Below are 24,819 nucleotides of genomic sequence, written 5' to 3'. Positions count from 1 at the left end.
AAGTTGCGCTCTGCCCTTCTTCTCCCCGGGCCCGTCTCCTACCCGCGGAGCAGCATGCGGACTGGCCTCCGCGCTCCCTCAGATGTGCTCTGGCTGCCGCCGCTGCTGCCGCCTTCAGTGCATCCTGCTGCTGGCAGCGCTAACCCGGGCGCTGGATGAGACGGGAGGGGGGAGATCGCTGCTGCGGTTCCGCCCGCTCCTTCATGCGGGCTTCTGCTCCGGCGGGGGTACCACCGCCGCCGCCGCCGCCGCCGCCGCCGCCGAGGAGGAGCCGGCCTGCCTTCCCCCGCGCCGCCCGCGGGGCTGGGGCTCTCCCCCCGCTCGCCCGCCCGGGGGGCCCGCATGGCGTGCTACCTGGTCATCAGCTCCCGGCACCTCAGCAACGGGCACTACCGCGGCATCAAAGGCGTCTTCAGGGGACCGCTCTGCAAGAAGGGCGCTCGCTCGCCGGTAACTGCCACCTCCTCGCTCCCTCCCTCACTTGCCCCCCGCACGGTAGGAGCGGGGCGGGCGGGCGGGTGCGCGCGGGGCCGTGGGTGCCCACGCAGCGGGGCGGCCGGCGCGGCGCGGCTCGGCGGGGGGGGGGGGGTGGCGGCGTTGGCCCGCCGGGCGCGCGGCGCGTGGGCGCCGGCTCGGTCCCGCTCTGCGGGGCGGGCGGCGTGGGGGCCGCCTCGGCGGGCGGCTCGGAAAAGTTTCTCCGCCGGCGGCCGCCTGCGCGGGGCCGAGGGGCCGGGGCCGGGGAGGCGGTGCCGGCTCTCCGCCGCGGGTCTCCGCGGACCGCGTCGCGGGCTCACGCCGGCGGCAAGGCTGATTTCTGGCGCTCCGCGGGGAAGTTGGAGGCTGCTAGAGGGGAAGGCGCGGTGCCGGCTCCAGGTGTCGCGGTTTGGTACCTCGTCCGAGGTTCTGACGCTGCGGAGGAGGGGGAGCGGCCGACCGCCGGTTTTCGGCTGCAAAAAAAAAGGAACTCGCGCGTCTGGGCTGCGGCGTGGTGTCAAGTACCTGTCGAGGCCGACGTGGGGGCAGGACACGCGTGAAGTCTGGGGAGGTCCTGCGGCGGCCAGAGACCCGTCGAGCTCCCGCAGACGGTCTCTGTGAGTCGCTAAAGGCGTTCGGCAGGGGCGAGCGGGTGTCAGGCTGCGGGGGGGCCGCCGGAGCGGAGGGCAGCGGGGTGCCCCGGGGGGGGCCGCCCCGCCAAGGGCGCCCAGGCGGCGGCGGAGCGTCGCAGCCCCTGCCCCGGCTATCGATGGTGGTAGCAGCATCGCAAACGCCTCCGTGGTCGCGGCTGAAGTTTGCCTGTCGGCGTGGCGGGTCTCCGTACGTGAAGTGCTGAGGGGTAGGGACCCGCCGCCCTCCGGGCTGGACTTGCGCAGGTACCGGGGGCACCCTGATGCCAGCGGTGGGACTCCCTCCGGCTTCGGCAGTGCCGGGGTTGTGCCCCGTAAGGCACCTGCGCCCCGAACGCCTCTGGGAAACTGCTTGCGACGCCGGAGTCTCCGCTTTGTGTTGCTTGACTTTCCATGATGGAAGGGGACAAGTATTTCATTCTACTTCCCAAATCCCTCCCGTGTCGTACGCCGGCACTCTGATACAGCACCTACAGGTTCTTCCCTTGTACTGCTGTATCTCTCGTGTGCAGTGTAACACAACTGCGCTGTAGGAATCATCAGTCAGGCGTTTGGCGGAGCTGTGTTTGTGCTCTCTGACCCGTGGAGCTGATCCAGCCTTGTGTGTGGAACCTCCCGAAATGCAGGCGACTTTAACTGAGATTCCTGTACAAAATTATAGAGATAAAAAGGAAAAGACCTCAGGGATCTAAAGTGGGAAGAAGCTTCACTGTAAATGCTTTGTATTTAGTAGAAGTTTAACAACTGATCTTCAAGTTGAGGAGTATCAGAGGCATCGGAAGGTATTACCCTCCAAATCGTGTTATGCTCCAAATCCTTCGCTTTCCAACTTCTTTCCCTTTCTTTCTAGCTACCTAGTGAGTATGCACACCACTCCGCTCAGTCTAAATACCTCATGAAATAAATGTAATTGTCTATCTCCATTAACAAATCATCGTTTTTAACATAGTTCTGCTACCAGCTGGGAGTAATTTCTGTTTAAATGCAAATATCAGAGAAAAAGACCAACAAGTAATTGTATTGATGTTTCTTATTGCTTAAAGTTGTATTCTTTTTTAAAAAAAGAAAAAAGGATTTTGCTTTAAATTGAAGCATCTTAGTCTGAAGCCAACTATCTAGGGTTTAGTGGACAAGGTAAAAAAAATGACAAAGTTGAAAATAACCTCAGGTTGCTTTCACTACATGGAAATATTCTTTCAGGTGAGCTTTCCAGAGTTTGAAACAAGTAGCAAGAGCACTCTGTACTGCTTTTCTCTAAGACAGAACCTCCTGCTTCTGAGGTTGACAAGACCAGGAGGTGGGATGCTTTACACGGTTTGGGACTATTTCTATAGAAAGGACTGAATTTTAGCAATCCTTAGCTTTCATTCTGAATTCTTGAGGGAGAGCTTTCACTTCTCCACACACATTTATTTATTTTTCTTTATTTTCTTTTGCTTTTTTTAGTGGCCACTTTTTGAAGCTAGTCAGGCTTTTGAGGTGATAAGCTAAGTCCTGTGGCGAGGGAGTGGTGGGCAGCTCATGGGAAAAAAAGGTACATGATAAATTAATGTTTTATTAATGCTGGGTAATTGTAGCTCTAGAACTCTTTTATGTGTTTGATATTTAGCATTTACTGCTGCTTATATATGCTGTTTTCATATCTTCTTATGAGAGTCCAGATTTTAGGAGAAAAATAAGGGATGCTTAGTAAGCAAAGTAGATAATAGTTTGCTATTAAATACTGAAAGCAGTGATTCTCTAGAGTAATCTGCATGTGCCTACAAACGTCCAGCTTTCCAGACCATATCTTTCCTGCTCATCAGTGTGTTTGAAGTTGGGAACAGTGAACAGCAAATAACACCTAGATATATTTTTGCATTATGGAAGCAGGAGTCCTGCATGCTGAGATTTAGTAATGACTGAGGTAGTAAAACTGTTTTAAGCATGAACACTCCCCCCCCCCCCCCCCCCCAGTACAAACAAACCCTCCAACTATTTGTATTTTCAGTGAGCTATGAGTATGAGTTAAACTTGGGATCACTTCTTATACTTAAGAAGGAAGTCTTAAGCAAGTGTCATTTATTTGTGTTCCCTGTGCTGTGCTTGTATTTAATACTTCCTGATTCTAACTTTGAAAGATACAGGTTATACCTTGCAGTCATTTTTAAAATGCTGAACCTGGGAGCAGCCTTGAAGATCTGATTTTATAGTTTGCACCTTTAAACAATCTTATATTTGTATACCATGAGCTATTGTATGCATGAGTCTACATAGTCTTTAACAGATAAACATGTACCTTTCTATATTTAAAGTGTTCTGTATTAACAGACCATGAAATGTCAGTAGACTTAAGGCTATGCTTTAAGAAATGAGAACAGTGGTGAATATTTTAAATACCTTTATCAAATTTCATGGCTATATGAACAAGGATTTTTCAGTCTGGATGTTTCTGTAGTATTTATTTAGCATACTTTGCTATTATTGTGTCAGAAACAATTCTGGTCCTTCCTCCCAGTGTGCAGAAAGACCTTTAGCTGTAGCAGTACTAAGAGGAACAAGAGATGGAGGACTATAAAGATAATGCACTTCATTTGTGCATGTGGATGTGTGGTGACACTGTCATAAAACCTTTTTAAAATTCTGCCTTTCCTTTGCCCACTTTCACATGTTGAAAAAGGGACTGGCTATGAATGCTCTGAAGCTGGGATCTGAAGTTAGTGGTAATGAATTCAGAATGAGTGGAATTAGAAGCAGTCACCAGTGAATCAGGTATCAATGGTGGTATGATAGATGTGAATGAGGAAGGGAATGCTGAGTTTAAGCACAGTGACAACATTACTGAGGATGAAGGACAGTTAGCCGAAAAAGGAAGCTGCTTATTTTAGAGACCTGACTCTGTGCTTTAAGCTTTTTTATTTTATCTGGAAAGTTATGTTCATGAACATATTACGAGCAAGTTTTCTGCCTCTAAAAATTTCTATTTAATGAAATGCATTATGATACAGAGATATTACATATACTTCAGAATGATGATACCGTCTACAGGATTTTTGAGTCCTGAATAGATTACATTGATCAGTGTACTGGTTTTAGGTTTTGCAGTCATGATAGATACACTGTAATATTCACCTGCAGCCAAACCTGCTCAGAGGTTTACTGCCACACCTCACAGACCTAGCAAAGCTGGCACTGAAAAGGACTCAGCTGTGAAACTTTCAAAGAGAATCTTCCAGGATACAGCAGAAGATGGTACTGGGAATTCAGCAGATGGCCCCCTTGCTTCTGAATCATTTCTGAGCCAAGGATGTTATTAGGGTACACTGTTCTGCTTGTGGCTTTTTAAGGTGAGACATAAACAAAGGCTCGTTTACCACTTGTTATTTAAAGATCCCTTTGTATTCTGAAGGAGATAGAAGACTCAGAAGACCCAGTGCCTTAGCCAATTTCTGACTTGGCTAATTATTTTTCTTTGGTTGTTCTCTGCAGCTTCAGCTGAATAAACTATTTTTCACGTACTTCTCTAAGCTGTTTTCTAATAAGGCTGTCAAGCAGCTGCTCCCTTGCACTTAGTGCTTGCCTAATTTCTTTGGGGGGTGGGGAGTGGGAAATGCTTCTCTGTTATACAGAGCTACCTTTTAAAAGGCACAGCTCCCACCCCATTTCCAGAGGCTCCAGTAGTTCTAAATAAGTACATTGCAGGTACTTGGAAATAATGACTGTTTAGTTGATACTGAGCCACAAGCATGCTGTTCCAGCACTAAAATAACTGTAACCAGGATGGGGTAGCACCTTGTTACTCTCTGTAGCAGATAACAACACTGGGCACTTGAAAACTTCTTAGAAAATTTAAGCATGTTTGAGGATAGAGGGATCATAAATAGAGAACAGGAGGGCCATGGCACCAGCAGCTCTGTCCATCTGCCTGAGGCTAATGGGGCAATGCTAGCACAACCGAGTCTGCCACATTTTTGTGTTTGCCACCAGTGAGGAGAGATGTGTGCCAAGCACAGCTGTGAGAAAGCAGTTTAAAGCTAGACATGGTGAATGGACATGGTGAATGTGTGTCATGTGAAATGTGGTCTAGGTGGCAGCAGGTTAAAAGGAGTATCCACTGTATATCTGGGTGATTAGCTGGAAGACCAGATAACTCATGAGTTTCTGATCATAACCAAGTCATCCCTCAGCACTGTGGCTTCACCCTCAGCAGCACTGAAAGCGGAGAGGAAGGGTATGCTCTAGGCAGTACCAGAGAAATAATATTTCAGTTAAGAAATGTAGTATAAAGGGACCAATAATGAACCAGCAGCTCCAATAAATAATCTAGTTTGGGTAGTTTCTATTGAATAAAAGGGGGAAAAAACCTCAACTGTACTAACAAAACAATGTGGAAAGAAAAAGAGGGAGAAATAGGAAAGAAAATGGAAAGTGGTACTTTCGTTCTTCTGTGCCAAAAGTCTCTGGCAGCTGCCTCCAGCAGAAGTGGCCACCTGCCAGGGGGGATCCTGCGCGCTCTGCTGAAAGCATGGAGCTGGCTTACCGAGGTACCTGCCTTACCCAAACTAGGGGAAGACACTCCTGCTTAACTATTTCTAATCTCATCGATTCCTGGCACTTCGTGTCTCAGAGTGGGCTCAGTGTGTTTCCTACCAACCCTAATGCATCCACCGTGCTGGAGGATCTGAGCATTCCTGCAGCCCACACTCAACCTTACGGCGACTTATTTCCTGATTTTGTGGTTCCTATTGTTGTGCTTTCTGTGCATTTCCACAACACGCGAGATACGGAAAGAACTTTCAGAAAATATGAATGTGGTTTTAACCACATGTAGCTTTGCTGCTCATGCCTTGTATTAAACCTGGTTTTGTGGTATGTACCACTTTTGAGCATACTTTGTTTCAGTCAGTGGGTAGCACTTTGTATATAGCATTACAATTAAATTTAATCATCTTCAACCAATTTCTGCTGGGGCCATTTCCTTCACCCACAATTAGCAGTGATGTTAAACAGGTGCTTTATGTTTGACAGTGCCTTTCCAGCATCCTAATATTTTTATTGCTCCCTCAACTGAGTTCTTAAAACCAGATCCATTTCTCTCTTATTTTACGTGTGACGATGCTTGTTTGTCCATTACTTCCAGAGTTATTGCTGTTACATCCATTTGCATTCTCTCTTTCATTTCATACGCATTTTACTCACCCAGAGCGTAGCAGTTTAGGGTTTTTTTTTATTCTGCACTGTGTTCAAGTTTGAAAATGGATGTAGAGACCTAGTGTTTTTGAAACAGGTGCTCCCTCGGATAGTGGGTTGAGCTGTTAACCAGGCTCTAAGCGTTAAAGGCTGTTCCTCTGCCTGTTCCTGCCCTGCTTACTGGACTCCTGCCCACACGTGCTGTTCGTGGTAAGTGCTCGCCTGCCTGTGCTGGGGAGGATGCTCCAGCTCGTTCCTCCTGCTAAACGAACGTTTTGTTTTGACCACTTAACCACTAAATAAAGTGAGTGGCTTTGTTTATGCAAATACTTTCATTCGAGATTAGATTCCTTATATAAAAACTGTGGTCAAAAAAATCTCATAATCTGAAGCTACTTATTCCCTGCCAAAAAGGACTTGCAAGAGCTCCCTGCAAAAGGTTGCTAAATAGAGAAGGAAAAGAAAGCTTTTAAAGACTGGCTAGAGTGTAGGCATTTTTTTCCTACTTGGGTTTCCCTGATGGTCTGTATAGCCTTTGGCTACAAGGCTTGAGGCTTTCTTGGTTTGGGGCTGGGGTTTTTTTGGCATTTAACACCAAGAACCTTTGTTAAGTCTTTTTATTACCTCTCAACTGATTATTTTCGAAGACTTAAGTCATCATCACCTGAAAATGTCATTTTTCTCACTTGTATTAGGAAATCTGTGAGGTGTATTAAGAAGAGTGTGGAAGAATATTCCCCTGAGGAAAATGTTGACTTTTCTGTATGAAAAACAGAAATTCAAAATATTTTTATCTGCCTGCTGAAATACTGTTATTTTAAAATGCCACTGTGGTACACTGCAAGAGATTTAGTTTTACTGCTTTATGTGTCTATCCACCTGTATAAGCCTGGCTTCTTATATGGACATATCTTCCATGATGCCCTCAAGGTCTTCACTCTGGAAAACAGTGCATCACATTTGTTACAACACACAGCAGAAGCTGTAATCCTTCTTTTAGAGCTCAAGAGATAGGATCTTACTGTGAAAGATTTTTACACTTACAACACTAAAAAAAATAATAATCACGGATCAGGGATAATTTATTTAAAAGGTCAAATTAAGTTTATTACAGGGTCAAGTCAATGTCAAAGAGAAGTACGGATGCATACATGGGCCTGCAGGAACCAGAATTCCCAACCTAATGTGCAGTACCATTAAAATCCAGTTTGTCCCTCCAAGGAATTAAGCGGTCTTCACTGGGGAAAAACAGTCATTTTGCAAACATATGTGCATGCAGAAGTCCATGCATGCAAACATTTCCTAATAGCATTAAGAAGATACTTTAAAAGAGCTTTTTAGCATTCACTTCAGCAGTTGCAAACACTGTTTTTTCAAGATTCAACCCGCTCTGCTATTAGCCTTTGAACCTTCAAAACTCTGAATGAACAGTATTAAAATTACTTGATTTATGATGATACGCTGCATAGGTGATACCAGAGGCAGCTACTGTAATATTAGAGCTAGATATACAGAGTTCACTCCTGCATTTCTGTATTTTATGTAGGCACATATCACTGCTTGTCTTGTACAATCAACTACTGCGCATGAGTAACAAGATTTGTCACGGAGTATGTACACATGCCTGAAAATGCACTTCACTGCTCAGAACGTATTGTTCTGTACCCAGTCGTAAGACACTTTAATGACAGCTTTTTGTTTTTTTTTTATATTAGACTAAATTTATGTGCATACTGGATAAGATGTAAACATCATCATCAAAATTTTGTCCCAGTTTCATAGTTATGCATAATGATAATTGGCAAGCTGGTTCATGCAAAGACATAGAACTATTGCTGGGAGATTGCATGGAGCTCTGAAACAATTCATACATTAATCAACTGTAGTTGATATCAATTTTTCAATTGATGTTTTCCCTGGAACACATTCTAAAACAGATTTAGTGCATTTGTGTCAACAGAAATATTATATCTATATTCTGCTCAGACTGAACTGGAGAGATGTATTTGATGTTGTTGAGAAAATTCGCAGTTGTAATCGGCTGTAAATCTGCAGCCTCCATTTCCAGCTTAGATTGTAACATGTTAGGAAGGCTTGTGAAACCAGATCGGAAAGTGTAAGGACAGAACTTCCTAAAATACATCCTCTGATAGCAAAATATTCGGTAAATGGGATTTTTGGGTTAAAATTACAAATGAAATCTGTACAAGTACTATGATCAGATTTCTGCTAGAAATGTAATGTCTTATAGTTATTAAGCTCTTTTATGTATTTTTCATTTTCAAAGAAAAGTTTTCATATTCAGATTTTTAAAATTCTAATTTTAGTAGTTTTTTGTGGGTTTCAGAAGTGATCAGTACAAATTATTTGTCTATACTAATCTTCATTTTTTTGAACTAATCATTACCTCTTCAGTGTAAGTATGACTTTCTGTGAGGTGTGAAAAGCTCTGACCACTGATTTTTTGGGGGGGGCAGAGGGGGGCATCTAAGAAGAAACAAAAGCTGTATATTCATGCCACCCTATGTCAGACACTGGAAAACCAAGTTCAAATCTTGGTATTTTGAGCCTGTTCCTGTGCCATTGTCTGTGATTACAAGAAGCTTCTGGTGACACATTACAGGTTGACAGGGAAAGAATCTGCAGTGAACCTCGCATCGGTTTCTTGGTGAATATTGTGGTCCAAATGCTGGCTAAGGCAAGCGATCAGTGGACTGGATAATAATAAAGATTTCTCTGTGGGAAAGACACTGCTTACTTCCAGATGCTGCTCTGCCTCCTCCACTATGCTGGAAGGCATTATGGTGTAGGAAAGGAATATCCAGGATGGCCACAACCTGCAGGGCCGCAGGTCTGTGCCAAATAGCAGCCGAGAGGCATACCCATCATCTCAACACAGGGAGTGGCTGCCTGGTCTGATGAGCACCAGATTAGAAATTGCCACATAACTACTGAGAACTTGTTTAGAAAACTAAATTAAAAAGCACAGTCGTGTAGGTGCCCGTAGAGCAAAAGACAAAAGCTCACAATGTGATGTGTATGCAAGTAGTTTGTGAGTACCAAATAATAAATACACATCCCATAAATGTCACTGTATACATATGCAGCTTCTCCTAGCTGTCTGAATGCTTAACTGCAGTCCTTATAAAGCTGTACTACTGCTCTTCCTTGATAGAAGTCCAGGGTTATTATGTTGTATGCATCTACATGAATGGACACTAGCATTTCCCTTCTTCAGTGTTTCAGTATACACTTACTTCACTTTAAAGAAAACACTATGAGAAAAAATAGTTTAGTGAGCCAAATGAAGAAAGATTAGGTTGGTACTATATACAAAGATTTCAAATTTTCATTAGAATGATAAATATATCGTTGGCTATTCAGTGTGGCAAAGAGGCAATGTAAGGCAGGCTGAGCAATGTTGGAGACAGTGATTTACTCACAAAATAAACAGCACTTTTAAAAAGTTCTGTTTCTGGGAGTGAGTGATAAATTTTTGTGGTTACTAATAATCAATAGAAAAATCACAGATATGTGCTCTTTGATGCAGATGTTGTGTTCGTATCCTATAAAAAAAACGACATTGAAATAAGTGTTGAATATGTAAACTTGCTGGTTTTATATTTTGTTCATTTCTTGCTGCTGAAGACCTGTTTATCACCATAGTGTATTGTATGCCATGTGGAACAGGAGTTTTTATTAGGTATATACTGTACAATATATGTGTTTTATTGCTTAGCATTATAATAAGCGTATTTTAGAAGTTAAACTTCAAAAAATACAGATGCAACATTGTGGTTATTTATCTTAGAAGTTAACCCTCCCCTCAACATAAACAAAAAATGGTCTTTAAATTTATTCCCTAGAGGACATGTCTTATTTGAAAATGATAACACTTGGTGGAGAAAGATACGCCTTTCATTTTGGCTAGGTTAATAAATCTGTGCAGCACAGTTTTAGAGCTCTCTTCGTATTATTGGGGAATGAGTTTTCATTCTGTGAAGTTTAAAAAAAAAGGGTATTGACAGCACTGGGCTTTTTATTATATAAAGCAGATATGATGGCTGAAATAGAGGGTTATATCCATATGCCATGGAGAAATGGAGAAAGGAAAAGAGAGCAAATAAATCTGGGTTGTTTGGGGTTTTTTTTTAGTTTCTTTTTTGACAGCTGTCTACTAGTCTGGGTATCTATTCATAATATTATTTTTTCACCTTAATGGATCACTGACTTTGTAGGTGATTGAATTGATATCTGTGGGTTACGGGATCAGCCTTTAAATGTTTATGTTGATTTGCTTACATGACAACTTTCATCAGTAGGGATCATTATAAACAGCAAATTGGAAGATGTTAAAAAATTTGTTTCCTTGAAAGGGGTTTAAACAAGTTTACAGAATGACTTAACAGAGCCTGCGTAATCTTCACAGGCAATAAAACCAAAGGCAGAGAAAAGTGCTTAAAATCCACAGCAAAAATGTTTTGTTTCCACTGTCTGTTCTTGAAGACTCACCCTTTAAGCTATAGCAAATGAGGCTTATTAGGCATGTACATTTAGAAATATTACAGTAGAAAAACAGTTTTCAATGCTTTTCTTTTTAAATTTGGAGTTCATTTGTAAACTTAAGTAATAAAGACCTTGAATGCCTTTTCCCTCTACCCAAATATGGTTGCTTATCCCAAGCTTTTGCCAAACACTGTCTGAAGAGTAAAATTACGATTCAAAAAAAGTATTTGAAATGTGTATTTTTAGAGACTATTTTAACTACTGTGATTAATCATTGTACCAAGCAATACTGTAACGTTGTATAATTCCAAAAGAATCCCAAACCCACCAACACCCCAAACCACCCAAAACCATGCCCCCAAACATAACAAAATAGAGTTAGCAGGTGAGATCACCATGAATGTGATGAATCACTGGCAGCCTTTCTTCCTATGTCAGCTCAGGTAAAGTTCAGATCTTAACCTTCCACTTGCCTCGGAGCCATTCTAGAAATCCTAATTGGCTTCCTGATTGCCTGTTAAGAATAATAACTGATTAAGGAATTGTAGCACTTTACACAGAAGAGTTTTAAATACATAAAGCATTCCAAGCTGTCTCCTTACGATAAAAGGTATGGCTGCTCGTGTTATATGTTATAAAAGAAACTCTGTTATTTTCTATCATTGTTATGTACTTACTTAGCTATGTTTATACTCTAATCTCTGACTAATAAGGATGGCGAATGTAGGCATTAGACAGCCTTAAAAAGATTGATGCTTTTGATTACAGCATACTATAGGATAAATTGTAGGGTGCAAATCTCTTACAGAGTTAAGGATATGTGGTATCTGAAGAAACATAGAGGTGTCAATTTTCTGTTTGATGGTACTAATATATTTTGATAAGATCTGCATATTAAGAATGAGCCCTCAAGTTCAGTGATTTAGTACTGCAGTTGTACACTGTACTTCACAGTCAGTAGAACAAACAATAAAAATGTGAATCCTTGCCTCTGCTCTGAAGGACAGTGAACAAAGACATGTAAGCATTACAGCTGCCAGGCGTGGAGACGACTTGCTTTTCAGAAATGACTGGAAAGAGGAAAGAAAGTGGGATAGTAAATGTGAACGGGGAGGTTAATTGCAAAGTAAATGAGTTTGCTACAGAAAACGCTGAGGCTCAGATCCTCAAAGGCGATGTGTGTATTAGTAAACAACACCAGGGAATGTGCCAGGCACTGAAGCTTATTCAGCTAAAGTATGAAATTGTGAGCATTGTTTCTGGTATGCTTGCGGTATCAACCAAGTACCACTGTCCCAAACATTTCTTTGAGAGGGTTTGGGAGCTAGGATAGGGCAGGGACCATTACCAGCATGCAGTTTCCATTCCAAGAGAGTTTAACAGCACTTGACATGGGCTGCTCAGTAAAGGCAGATAAAAGCCTCCCTTCTTTTTTTGTCAGGCTTTGAAATCCCTCCCCTATATGGAACTTCACCTACTGGGAACATTGCCCATCCGCTGTTGTTCCCCAAAGTATAACTGGGCATTGAGAGAATGGTGGGTGCCATAAGTCAAAACTGTGCTGGGGAGCACTGTAAAAAAACTGATGTTGACAGTTGTGTACTAGTGCTTGAGCCCATGTCCTGGCTCTGTTTAGTTACTAGGCTGAGGGTAGCCTGGGCTCCAGTTCCATTAAGGGTATGCAGAAGATAGGACTGGACCTTGGAGTGTGTTGGGAGATCTGAAGATTGAAGGGTAGTGGCTGGATCTCCTGACAGCAAACTGGTGGGTGGATCAGATGGTGCAGCTGGATTTCCTCACAAATACCACTACAAATCTGTCTCGTGCTCCTGACAGGAGGAGTCCCAGTAAATGTGATATGCATATGCTGACTGAAGGAGAGAAAGCTCAGCTTCACCACTTGGCAATGAACTTCAAAGATAAAGAGCAGGTGAGAGGATATTGGTGAATCATAATGAGCCTCTTGGAGTGCTTTCTGTAGTTTCTTCAAGTATCCTTAAAATTCACAGAGACCAGAAATGCCTGGTGACTGTCTGTTCAGGGCAGGATTTTAGCTTGTGTAAATCAATGTATTTAATTGATTGCACTTTCCAAGGTTGATTTATGCCAGCATGGATCTGGTCATCAGATTTTATTTAGATTTTATTTAGTAAGTAATCTGGCTAAAGTTAGTGACTACTAGTTGCTAGGACCTCCAGGGTTGAGGCATATGGTCCAAAAATGAAACCTTGTATATTTTTGCTGGACTCTATACAGTGACTGTCTTTTCCGTACTACTGAAATGCAAACAATGCTGGTTAATTACAAACCATGCTGCTATAGCGTATATATTGATACAGTAACTGTAACACCTTCCTTGCTAATGGAGCACCTCTTTGATTTGCACACTTCCCTGAGAGCACGCTGTTTGACTCAGAACTTGCTCCCACATTCCTTATCCTCATAGCAGATAGATGTTCATTGAGAAGGACAATTCTGAGGTTATTCACTGCAGGATGGTGTTATACCATACATTTTAGATGCTCAACATAGTAACATCAGTGCCACTTGCTTTCAGGATCCAGAGTTCTGGTTGGAATAAATCAGATCTAAGTAAAAGACATATATAAAGCGCTTCTTATCTTTCCAGCAGAGAAAAAGCTCCACAGAAGTCAGTCACAACTTTTGCTGGATTAGAAATGCAGAGCAGTGCGTTTTTGAAATGTGAATTAGTGATCAGACTTAATATCCCAATATCAATTAATATGAGTCACTAACCTAGTATTATCTTAATACCTGAATATTAAGCTAGTATCCTGTTCCCTGCTGTTACAATTTTGGGGCATAGGTGAGTGACTAGGCCAGTTAACACCAGCTTTTGACGTAGTGAACTGATTTGTTTCCTATGGAGGACAAGTGTCATTTTCAGGTTTCTTTCGTATCTAATGCACAGTATTTTATTAACAATATAAGATCAATTTTCTGGGTTTGTATGTTTAGCTGCCCTGTTAGTGATTTCTGTTTGTTTCTTTTCCTCTTAATTACAGTGTTGCCATGCTGGTAATTTCCTCTAACATGAATTTGCCAACAGTCATTATCTGTAAGGCTGCTTGAGGAGGAATCCTGCTCTTTAATGACTTCAGTGGGACCCTGCCCTTGGATGAAATAGGAGGGCTGGCATTTATTTCCACATAAGATATTCCCTCTTCACAAGAGCAGAGAGTCACTCTGCTGTTTCAGTTCTGCAGGTGTGTGTGCACCAGGGATACTGTGGGGATCTGGGTGACTGCAGGTCACTGAGTGTTGGGAAACTCTTGAGTGTGGTGCTTTGCTGGTCAAAAGGGTTTCATTTTTGGGTAGTCTTATTCCTTCATGTTGTTGATGTCACCATCAGGCAAGTGAGAGATGGAGGTATCTTGCTTTATTATCTAGAGCTAGCAAATATTTCCATTGTGATACTAAGTGATGATCTGATGAGTCTGGAAAATTACTACTAGAAAATTAAGTCTGGAAAAATGACATCTATGGGGATGCCATAGCTTTTGTGAGGCTGCTTCAGTTTCTCTAACTGGGGAGGGTATATATGATAACTCTCTGCTGGCCCTCCTTTTGGTATGTCCTCTAGCAGTGCTATGCTACATGCACCATGGTACCTACTAGTCACTGCTCGCTCTGTATCTGTCCAAAAGTTGAGGAGAAAACATGGAAGATGGAGCTGTGAAGGGCTGGGTTGTTCATCCCGCCTGTCTGAGATGCGCTTGGAGTTCATCATGGTTCAGCAGGCTGGGGGTGATGTGGAGAACTGCCTCGGGAAGGTGAAAGGGACAGAACAAAAGGGGAAGCTAAATATGGGAAAATACATGTTTTTTCCCTTGGTTTTGTTTTCATACTGATAGCATGCTAGAGAAAAGGTATTCATCCATGGCCAAAGGTCTGCAACATGACAGTAGATCTAAAATAATTGACACAAAGAAATAAAAGCCTTGGAAAACAGAATTTTGGCAATTGTGTGTGAGGATATTTTTGCTCTCCCTGTAGCTGGTTAATGAACTAGTCTGCAACTGCGGCTGGAAATAGACTCAGCTCCCTCACTGTGATATTTAGCCTACTGGCACTAGTTTAATCCCACCCCCAAAAGAATTAAAACACAGATACAGGTTACATAGGATTTTAGTTAATTTATGTGTAGTTAGTCTGGATGCACGTATGCGTTACAGGCAATGTAAAAAAAGAAGGGTTGGTTTTAGTATGCAGGTAAGTGAACTGCCTCCCTTGCATGGCTTTAATTTCAGTGTTTTTATTAGTGTGTGTAACCTATAAACTGTTGCTCTGTTAGCGCACTGAGTGCATTTATCACAAAGTAAGAGCCTGAGAAAATGCAGCTTTTGTCAGGAAAAAATGAAGAGTTCCCTTCTTCAGGTATGGTGCTGAGAATGATTTTGCGTAAAGGAGGGAATGAATCAATAGCTTTTTCAGTTGCAGGAGCACAACTTTTCATGGTAGGTATGTCCCTAGGAAGCATAGTTTTTAGGTAGGCATGTGCAATAATTTATGTCTGAGCCATTTGTTAATATTGGCAAAGCGTCACAGGTACTCTGAGTGGTTATGGCAGACTGGGGAGAAGAATGCAGCAGCAGGTTGCTGCTTCCTCCCCGCACCAAGGGCTGGCATTTGTACGCAGCAAGAAGTCAGAAAGGTATATTATTTTCCCCTGTAACTAATACAGGAATTAATCTGTGCTTCTCATAGTAGTTTCAAGGAGTTTTACGGAGCTCAGCTTTCATGATTTTCAGCAAAATCTCTTGTAAAAATGTTTATAGAAAATCCTGTCTCCTATGCAATTACTCTGCCATATGCAGTGGCACATCTTACTCATTCTTTGAACATTTTATGCTCGCAGGGGAATTTAAGAATAAAAACTACCACAGAGTACAAAATTAACATATCAAATTAATTTTGTGTTATACACACAGAGTGATGGATAATGTCAATTCAGGGCTTGAGCCTGCATATGCTGAAGTTGACAAGATTTCTTGGTGTTATTTTGGTTTTTGATTGGCACACAAAGGTCTTGATTTCTTTCTAGTTATATAAAAACCCATGTTATTAAATAAATACAGGCAAAGCATATTAACAAAAACCAATGGCAAATAAAGAATACATTAGGTTCTTATATAAGGAATATAATACCAAATTTCTACCAACATTTTTTTTTTCATGAAGAACAAATACATTTGCAGTCCTATAATTATTTTCTAAAGCAGAAAGTCAGTCAGATTACTTTCAGATCATTATATCATCTGTGTTGGAAAGTGGTAATTGGGAATTACAGAGAGTTTCCATCAGGTTTGGCTTGGCAGCAAATAAGGTTAACATAAGTGGTCATATAGCTGAGTTAATTTTAAATGATCTTTGAGGTTGAGATGTTAAGGTTGAAATGCCTTTAAAGTAAGCTAAATGCTGCTTGTGTTTGGAATGTGATTTGATGTATAATTCTGTTTCTCCTATTGAAAGGTTAGAAGTTGTAATCCAATGTTCAGAATCAACAGCAGAAATGTGTCTTTTTAAAGTTTAGAAATTTATAAAACTTAATATAAGCTGATTTTAAAGATTTATATCCATGTAATGGTATGGGTGTGGAAGATACCAGGTTTTAATCAGTGTAAATTTTGGACTATGCAGGATATTGTAAGTGTTGTGAGTTCATACTCTGGGTGGTGGGGCTGTTAAAGAATGTGGATTTGAGCAGTTGGTGTTGTTATATATTAAAAATAAATATGTAGAGAAATTTATTAGGGTGAAGGACTGTATGTAAGACTTAGGTTACCCAACACTATCCATTATAGTGCTTTTAAAGACTGTCATACCTGTGTTAATATTTTGTCATTTTTCAAAACTAAGCAAGCTTAACACACTGCAGAGGCTGGTTAATTAATTTATTTAGAGTTTTTGTGACACCTAATTGACTGTTTCTCCTTAACAAAGAGATTTTTGCAACTAGGCTTTTTTTTTGTTCTCTCAAAAGAGGAAAGGATCAAAGTCATGGCAGTGTTAGCTCAAAATTTAGGCCAACATCTTTTGGCTGTTTTGGAAATAGAGTGTTGCTGTGTTCTCTCTTGAAGGGAAAACAATGTCTTTTTCACATGCACAATGACTTCCCATGCTAAGTCAGCTTGAATTAGAGTCGCTGAATGTTCTATGGCAGAAAGAGCTTTGACCCTAAATTTGATTTTAGCCTTCCTCACTGCAGCCTGAGGACAGGAGGAGAAATGTGTAGTGTTTTCACAGAATACTGGAAATCTTGTGGACATCTGACCACCTCCCTTTCCCTTTGTTTTATGCATTAATTTGGTAAAAATAAATTCAGCAAGCCTAGAGAAGGGAAGGACAGAAGAAAAGGAAGGCAATAATGAAAGTTGTATGAAGGAATGCTTTCCTTGCTTCCATTATGTCTCCCTGGTTGTTCCTAGAAAGCTATGATGTGCTTTGCTCTTACTACTGTATGATGGCTCAGTGCAGACTGCACACACGGTGAGCCAGCTAAATGGGGAAGGGCAAAGAGCAGAAGGTGAGGAAAGGGAGGTACAAGGAGGCAAAGGCGACTGTGGCCCCTTCCTCCAAGAAGCACCCTACGCAGCAGCAGGAGTTGTGAAGGTCCTCCATTAATCTTGAAGGGAAGTGGTGCAAGTAAGAGGCAAACTGAGGGGGTAGTTTACTTTCTCGTCATGAACTAGTTGCAGAAATGAAAAGGACACTCCTTGAAGTCGGGGGAGATTGATGCATGTAGGTGTGCATGTAGACTCTTTACATGACCCAGTTTCTAAGCTACAGTATGTAAGTATTGCTGCCATCAAGAAATAGGATATATCTACAAATATATATATTTGTAATATATATAATTCATAATATGTAAATATGAGATTTATATTCAAGATATATAAATAGGGAAAGTACATTTTCACTAAAGCTGGAGAAGATGGGATCTAGTATTCTCCTGATAAAATGTGATGCTGTTATTGGAGAGGGAAGGAATCTGTGTGGGGAAATGAATGTGTAAGTTAAAAATGTATATTACATTTCTGTAAATTCATTTTATGCTAATATTAACAAGACTACCACTTTTTCACATTAATATATGAGAACAGTGTCAGTAATTTTTGCCTGGGTCCAGTGGCAGCATACCTATATACTTTATTTGACACATCCTGGCTCTCAATATTTTAATGAGATTTCTTCCTTTTCCGGTCTGTGAAGCTCTCTGTGCACTTAAATGTGCACATCTGGTACCTGACTTCTGAGAAAAAAATAATAATACGTTGACCTTGTTAATGAAGGAGAAAATTCTAGCAGACGTTAGGTGGTAGTCATCTGTATCAAGCTCAGGATAGTCTAAAAATGGCAGGCCACTGATATCTTCATGTATTATTCAAAATAATTAGTGCGAGCAGTCAGTCTCACATCAGCTGCTATGAGTTTACAAGATGAGGCACAGTCCCAGGCTGGGGCCGTAAAAGCTCCCTGAGCACGGGTCTGTGCTTGAACTCAAGAGTTGCAGGTGCAGGTACAGGTGCATTTAACAGCGAGCATCTTTGAGCAGCTTGCTGGCTGAGATCGTACGGAAAGGTGGCATGTGATTGTTCCTGACCATATAGGCATAATTTTATGTTATTTAAAAAAAAAAAAAATCTCTTAATCAACGGGCAAAAGAGAAAGTAATTAGATTGTGCAGTGTTTGCATGAGAATAGATGAGTAAATTGCATTAAGTAAACTCCCTCTAATCAGAAGTACTTCTTTAAAGAAACGATGTTAATAAGCATAAGTAAGAATAACTAAGTCTGGGTGTTGGTTTCTAGGACCACAAAGAAGACAGATAGTTTTATTTACAGTTTCCAGTTCTGTAAAATCTACCAGAATAATTTTTTTTTGTTGTGATAGGCTATACTATATTTCTTCACCAAAACAGTAAAAAAGAATAAAGAGAGTAAATATTAATGGGTATTACTACATGTATATGGATTATTCATGTAATGCTACATGACACCTATCCTGGAAATGAGGGGACAGGGGTATATTTGCTAGCGTGGTATCCTTAATTCTGTCATTTATAATGATAGGAAAGGTAATGAAAACTACTTGTTGAAGACAGCTCACAAAAATGATAAGCGAGAGCAAATAGGTGACACATTGGGAAGAAGAATTCCTGGTGGTTAGAGATGACAGAGGAGGTCTTATGTGCGCTATCTATTGTGACTCTATGCCTGCCTCCTGGATAACTTTAGCAATTCAATTAACCGATATAAGCCCGTGTTTCATCATCTATAAAAGGTAGATAATACTTACCCACCTCACAGCATCTTAATAATTGATTTTCGTGAAGTGCTTTGTAATTCTCAGATGGAAGGCACTACACAAGTGTCAGGTATTATTATTGCTACTACCAGTAGTAACAGTACTTGGCATTTATACTGCTCTTGCCTGTTTACAATGCTTTAACATTAAGTAATGCATTCCTGCGGTGCCTCTGTGAAGTAGGTACCTATGTACTTTTACAGATGAATAAATTCAACAATCATCTAGCTTTTCCATTTTCACGGTGATGGTAAGATTTGGAAAAAAAAAAGGTGAAAAAAATCCTAAAGTACAAACATCTGTGTGATGATTAGAGTGCTTGTGGAAGGTTGTAGATTAGGTCTGGAGTCTGGTCACGGTTAGAAGAACACGGAACACAGTGCTCACAATTTCTGGACAAGTTTTTTTACCACTGAACTCTGTAAAAGCCTTCCTTCTCTAGCTGTGTTTCTGAATGCAAAAGCCTAACGATGTTGCTGTGTGTTTATCATGCTCTGACCAAGCCTGTTGTTCCAGGCTCTTCCAAGCAATTGTGCCTGGCTTTGGCAAAAGTGGGGAGCTCGGCCAAGAGATAGGTGCTGGCTAACAGGGAGTCCTGGGCATGTTCAGAACTCCTGGTGCTGCTCTTAGACCATCTTTCATTTCAAACACAGTTTTGGTATCTCCAGGCTTAGATTGATCAGGAGGTTTTGGATCGTATTTTGGTTGAAAAGGCTTAAAAATCTCCTAAATTCTATTTAGGTGCTTAAGAGTTTGTGTAGGGGTTGGATTTTTTGTTTTGTTTTAACTTCACTAAATCTCTCTTTTAATAATCTGAGATTTTAGATTTGTCTTTTTTTCCTGTCTAACTGCACACATTTCTTTAATCCATCATATTTTGGAAAACTGGAACTCTAAATTGCTCACCCATCTTTTTTGGATCAAACTCCACAGTAAGAAATAAATATTTACTCATAGTTCCATTGCTGCCTTTGGTGTGGGCTCAACAGCTACAGATGTCATCGCATCTGGAGGTGCTCTCTTCAAAAGCAGCTAATTTTCAAGACGGCAAAATGTCTTTGATTCGCAGCAGCAATGGGCTCCAAAGCTCAGGCATTCTTCCCAAGTTCAGCAGGTGTCTAAACATCACTTTCTGGAACTGACATGTCTCTGTTGTTGCTCACATAGGCAGAGATGATATGAACGCATGGTGTGGACTCAAGCAGCAAGCCACAAATCTAATGCACTTAAGATATAACCATAATCAGACATAAACTCGGCTCAGCTTATGTGGATATAGCATGATTATACTAACACACTGTACAGGGTGCTAAGGTATTCTGGTCTGTGCAGAGACCCCTTTAAGCAAAGAATTAGGACACGTGATCTGCTGTTTGGAAGCCTTTTCCTGAGGCTTCACAGGATGAGAGCTGCAGTGTGATCACTGGTTACAGCTTAAGCCTTATCCCATGGTTTGCCTCTGAGGACTGCACTGAACTTTCCCCCTTACAGACACCTTCCAGTGGACTTCTACTTGCAACAGAATGAGGTGTAAATAGTTTTCATTGCAAACAGCTTTCAGGGTTTTTTGGGGTTTTTTTTTGTGCAATCAAAAGCTGAAATCAGATTTGTCAAGAAAACTTCTTATTGGCCACTGTGACCCAGGAGACCCGTTACAGCTCAGAATCGCGTATTTGGGATATGTGTGGTTTGGGGAGTGGGGAAGACTTTGCTTTGAAAACAGAAGTTTAGTAATTTTTTATATGCAGACAATCTCAATGAATCATTTATGTAGCACATATGTAAATAAGAGCAAAATGTGACTCAGCATTTTGTGATGAAAAGCAGATGCCCAGAGACATCTCATTTTGTTAAGTGTTGCATTCCCAGGCCATCACTAATGAGAGCCTTGGAAATCTGTAAGTAAATGTTTCTTCTTTGTGTCCTAGACATTAATGGTTATCAATAGCAGCAGGCTGCTGAAGTCAGCTTAAATGGCAAGAATGTTTTTCATGAAGACAGTAATGGGTAAAAACAGATTGAATTTGAAATTCAGTGCAGGCACATGCTTCAGGCTTGCCTGGGAGGTGAGCCGTCTAGAGACCTCTGCATTGCTCATGATGGTGAAAAACTGGAAAATGACTAATCACAGAGCTGGTTAAATGTGCAACAGGCAGGCTTGGGTTCTGTATTGAGACAGTCTTTTTGCTTTCTGCAGACTGGCAGTTACAGGGTCCCGCTGCTTCCCTCAGCAGAACGAAGGCTCCAAGAATTAATGAAGTATTATCCATAGAAATCATAATATAGGCATAAACAGCAAGACTGTCTTGTGGCCCATACGTGCTCTGCATCTTCCTGCTTACTTACTTTAGTTCACCAGCGGAACAGCTCCATCCACTTGTACTGCCGCAGGAATTGACTTTCTGCTTCAGAAAAGGGTATTTCTGTAACAGGTGATTTTCATATACTGACTATCCCTAGTTTTAGGGATAGTATCTCAGTATCTTATTGCACCTTTTGAAAATAAGATTCAGTCTCGCAAGCATTAACTGAATCAATAGGATTACCTGCACGAATAAAAGTTAAAGCATTACTTAGAAGCACAAGGTCAAAGCAAGAAATCATTAGTTTTGATATAATCCCCGTTTCTACTTTTAACATGCACCATAATTTCTTTTTTGGACAGATTATCCCCTGTCTTTAAATCAGCTATATGCAAAAATTTTTTTAAACAAACTTTAAAACATCTTTTTTGCATATAGATAAAATTATCTGAGTTATAAAATAGCATGCAAATATTCTAATAAATGAAATTTCACTTTCAAGCTTGTACAATAAGAGATTTTAAAATTTCCTATACATACGGACATATAATGTCAAGGTGTGTCATTAAAACTACAGAAAGTTGTGTTTAATATTTTCCTGAGGAAACAAGAGGTTTTAAAACTTAATGATCTGAACCCTTTTTTTCAGATTTAAACTTCTGAGGACAGTTTGATGCATTAGAAGATCCCATTTTATGGAGTTAGGTGAAATGTAGATGCACCAGGGCATATTTCTATGGCTAAATTATATGGTGGGTTTTATTTATTTATTTTTTAATATGACCCCTCCTCCATGTTATCCAAGGAAGTTAAATTAAGGCACAAATTTCAAGGTAATTATTTTTAAAATGTATGCCTTGAAGGGAACTTCATGCAGGCAAGAATTTAACATATGTGTTGGTAGTCATCTGAATGTTGAATTTTTTATTTTTAGTTTTAATTTATGTAAGATTTTTGGGCAGCTTTTAATTTACTATATAATAAAGATGATTTGGCTTGTGCTTGTAATACAATTCCTAACTTAGCTCATCATCTTTCTCTAGCTTAATCAACAGTGCATTTGCCTTATATTGATGGAGTCTAAGTGCTTCCTAGGAGAAAAAAATGTGACTGTGATGTTTTGTACCCTTTTCCTTTCCAGCAAGACTCAAAACAGGGACTCACTCATCACTTAAAAAAATAACTGCTGAATATACAAAATATTGAATGTTATGAAGAAGGGAAGTTCTTTGTGCCAAATAGCCTAGACACTTACAGAAGGCTATTTGGGGGTTATTGGGTTCTTAGAAATGAACAGATGTCTAGATAAAAAACACATGTCCAGAATCGCATGTCAGCTCTTCCAGGTTTATACCCATGTAGCCCTGTTGATGTCACTGCTGTTTTTCAATAATATTATGACTACCTCTTCAGTTTGGAGAGTATGCCTTGCACCGTATTGATATAACTTACATCAGGGTATTGTTACTTGTCTTTTAATCTGGTGTACTTATGCCTGTGTAGCATGTGAAAGAATATGGGGCGATGCTGCTGTACCATTATAGTGGGCTTTTTTGCATTTTCATGTAGCTTTAATTTCAGCACCTGAAATTTGAAATATTGTAATCCATGAATGAGGTTTTTTGGAGATGTTACATCTTCATGTAAGGCAATTGATATTTAAAATATAATCTTTAAAGAATTCTAGTGTGCATAACTACGTAAAATAGGTGATTTCTGGGGTCTGCATTTGGCTTGCCTGAAGGGTAGCCCATGTGCTGTTTCTGTTTTAATGTAGCTTTGTCCATCCTACAGCTGTGGCTGTGCTTGTAATGACAACCAGGAATTCCAACGAGATGCTTAATTTTTTTCACCCATGGCAAAGAATACCTAGAACCCTGAAAATGTGGCAATGCTCACAGAGCTCCCCAGGACTTATGTATCACATAATGGGTTTATATCAACTAGTTACATCCATATACACAAAGCACTCATGACTGTAGATACATTTCCTCTGGATGTGTGTAAATCTCCTGTATGCTATCTGTAACTGTTAGCAGGTACCAGGCAGGAGAAGAGCAATAAGGATGTACTCTAAAGGATTTAAATTGCTCTGGAGCTCCAAAAGGAGCCTGCTTCTGCCTGTGGACATAATTTGAGAACTGTACAATGTCCTTTTATTGATTTTTTGTAAGGCAAGAGATAGAGGAAGAATATCCAACCTTTTAAGACAGGGTAACATACCAGGAATCTTTTCAAGTGATTCAGACAGAGAATTTTGCCTGGTAGAGGTAAGAGCTGCTTCTCACACTATTTATTGTCAAGGATTTACAACAGATACAACATAACCTATTGGTGTTTTCAAGATGCAGCTTCCACTATTTTAAAAAAAGCACTAGAAGCAGTAAAGTCATGCACGTAATTAAAAATTGCTGTGTGTATTAAATATCTTGTTCCATTAGAAAAAGCAGTTTCAGCTAAGTTTGTCATCATCTGCCAGATGCTGGGTAGTTTACATAAAATGGTGTAGTAATTGTAGGTTGATTCTTGTGGACAAATGCTTAAAACTCTAGATCACTGTGCAGCACTAATTGGTCCCCTGGCTGGAATACTGTTGGGAAGAAAATAAATGGGAACGAGGAGTAGAATCATCTCTCATCTCTATAGGTGGTTCCTAATACTCACATCTTTATTGCTGTCTTTTCTGTGATGGGGTAGGCAAATTTCCAGGCTGTTCACTGGAATCATTTACATCATCTGCTTTAAATGCTTACATAGAGGAAATAAAAATGTGGAAGTTAGTTATAAGAATCCATATGCCTAATACAAAGCAATCTAATATTAAAAAGCACATAGATCTTTTTTCCTTTTTTTTTTCTTTTCATCCAACTCAAGGGATGCTTATCTGACTTACTGCATATTGACTGATATGAAAAGCTGTAGAAGTAGCTCCAAGTTAAGGTCAGTCTGATTTTTTTTTCTCCTGTGACTCATCGCTAATTGTTCGATATCTGTCTCTAGTTACATGCTTCAGAACAAGGTTACTAACCATGCTTTAGAAGAACCTACTCCAAGACATGCTTAGGGTCATTAGCAATCAAACTCTTAAGGGAACACTTGTCCTTCCTCTCCCCTGTGCTCACTAACACGCAACCTGCCCCTTCCTAGTCTCCCCTCCCCTTCTGTTCACGGTGGGTTACTACACTCTGTCCATCCCATCTCCTCCAGACAGGCAGTGGATGGTGCAGGAGAATGGTTGCGGTCATGTGTGTAAAGGCCTCTACCAGCTGATTTTCCCTTCCTGCTGGTGGTCCTCTGCCCCGCTGTGAGTCCCCTGCAGGCCACAGGCCTTTGAGGGTGTCCCTCCTCTGTGTGGGTTGCCCACGGGCTGCAGCAGGGTCCCTCAGGG

The 24,819-nt window shown here is 40.9% G+C and overlaps 1 protein-coding gene across 1 annotated transcript in view; it reads left to right on the top strand.

Annotated features, from left to right (window-relative positions):
• Positions 1-90: 90 nt before the first annotated feature.
• The window catches only part of ZNF804B (zinc finger protein 804B), a 239,725-nt gene continuing 214,996 nt past the window's right edge, over positions 91-24,819 (top strand). The window contains exon 1 of the mRNA XM_069775568.1: positions 91-450. Within this exon, the coding sequence (XP_069631669.1) occupies positions 343-450 (108 nt within the window). The 5' untranslated portion in view covers positions 91-342. The remainder of the gene's footprint in view (positions 451-24,819) is intronic.

Source organism: Haliaeetus albicilla, chromosome 2, assembly GCF_947461875.1.
Source record: "Haliaeetus albicilla chromosome 2, bHalAlb1.1, whole genome shotgun sequence".
NCBI classification, from domain to species: domain Eukaryota; kingdom Metazoa; phylum Chordata; class Aves; order Accipitriformes; family Accipitridae; genus Haliaeetus; species Haliaeetus albicilla.
The sequence above is the reverse complement of the archived record's forward strand: the minus strand, read 5'-3'. Positions and strand labels throughout refer to the sequence as shown.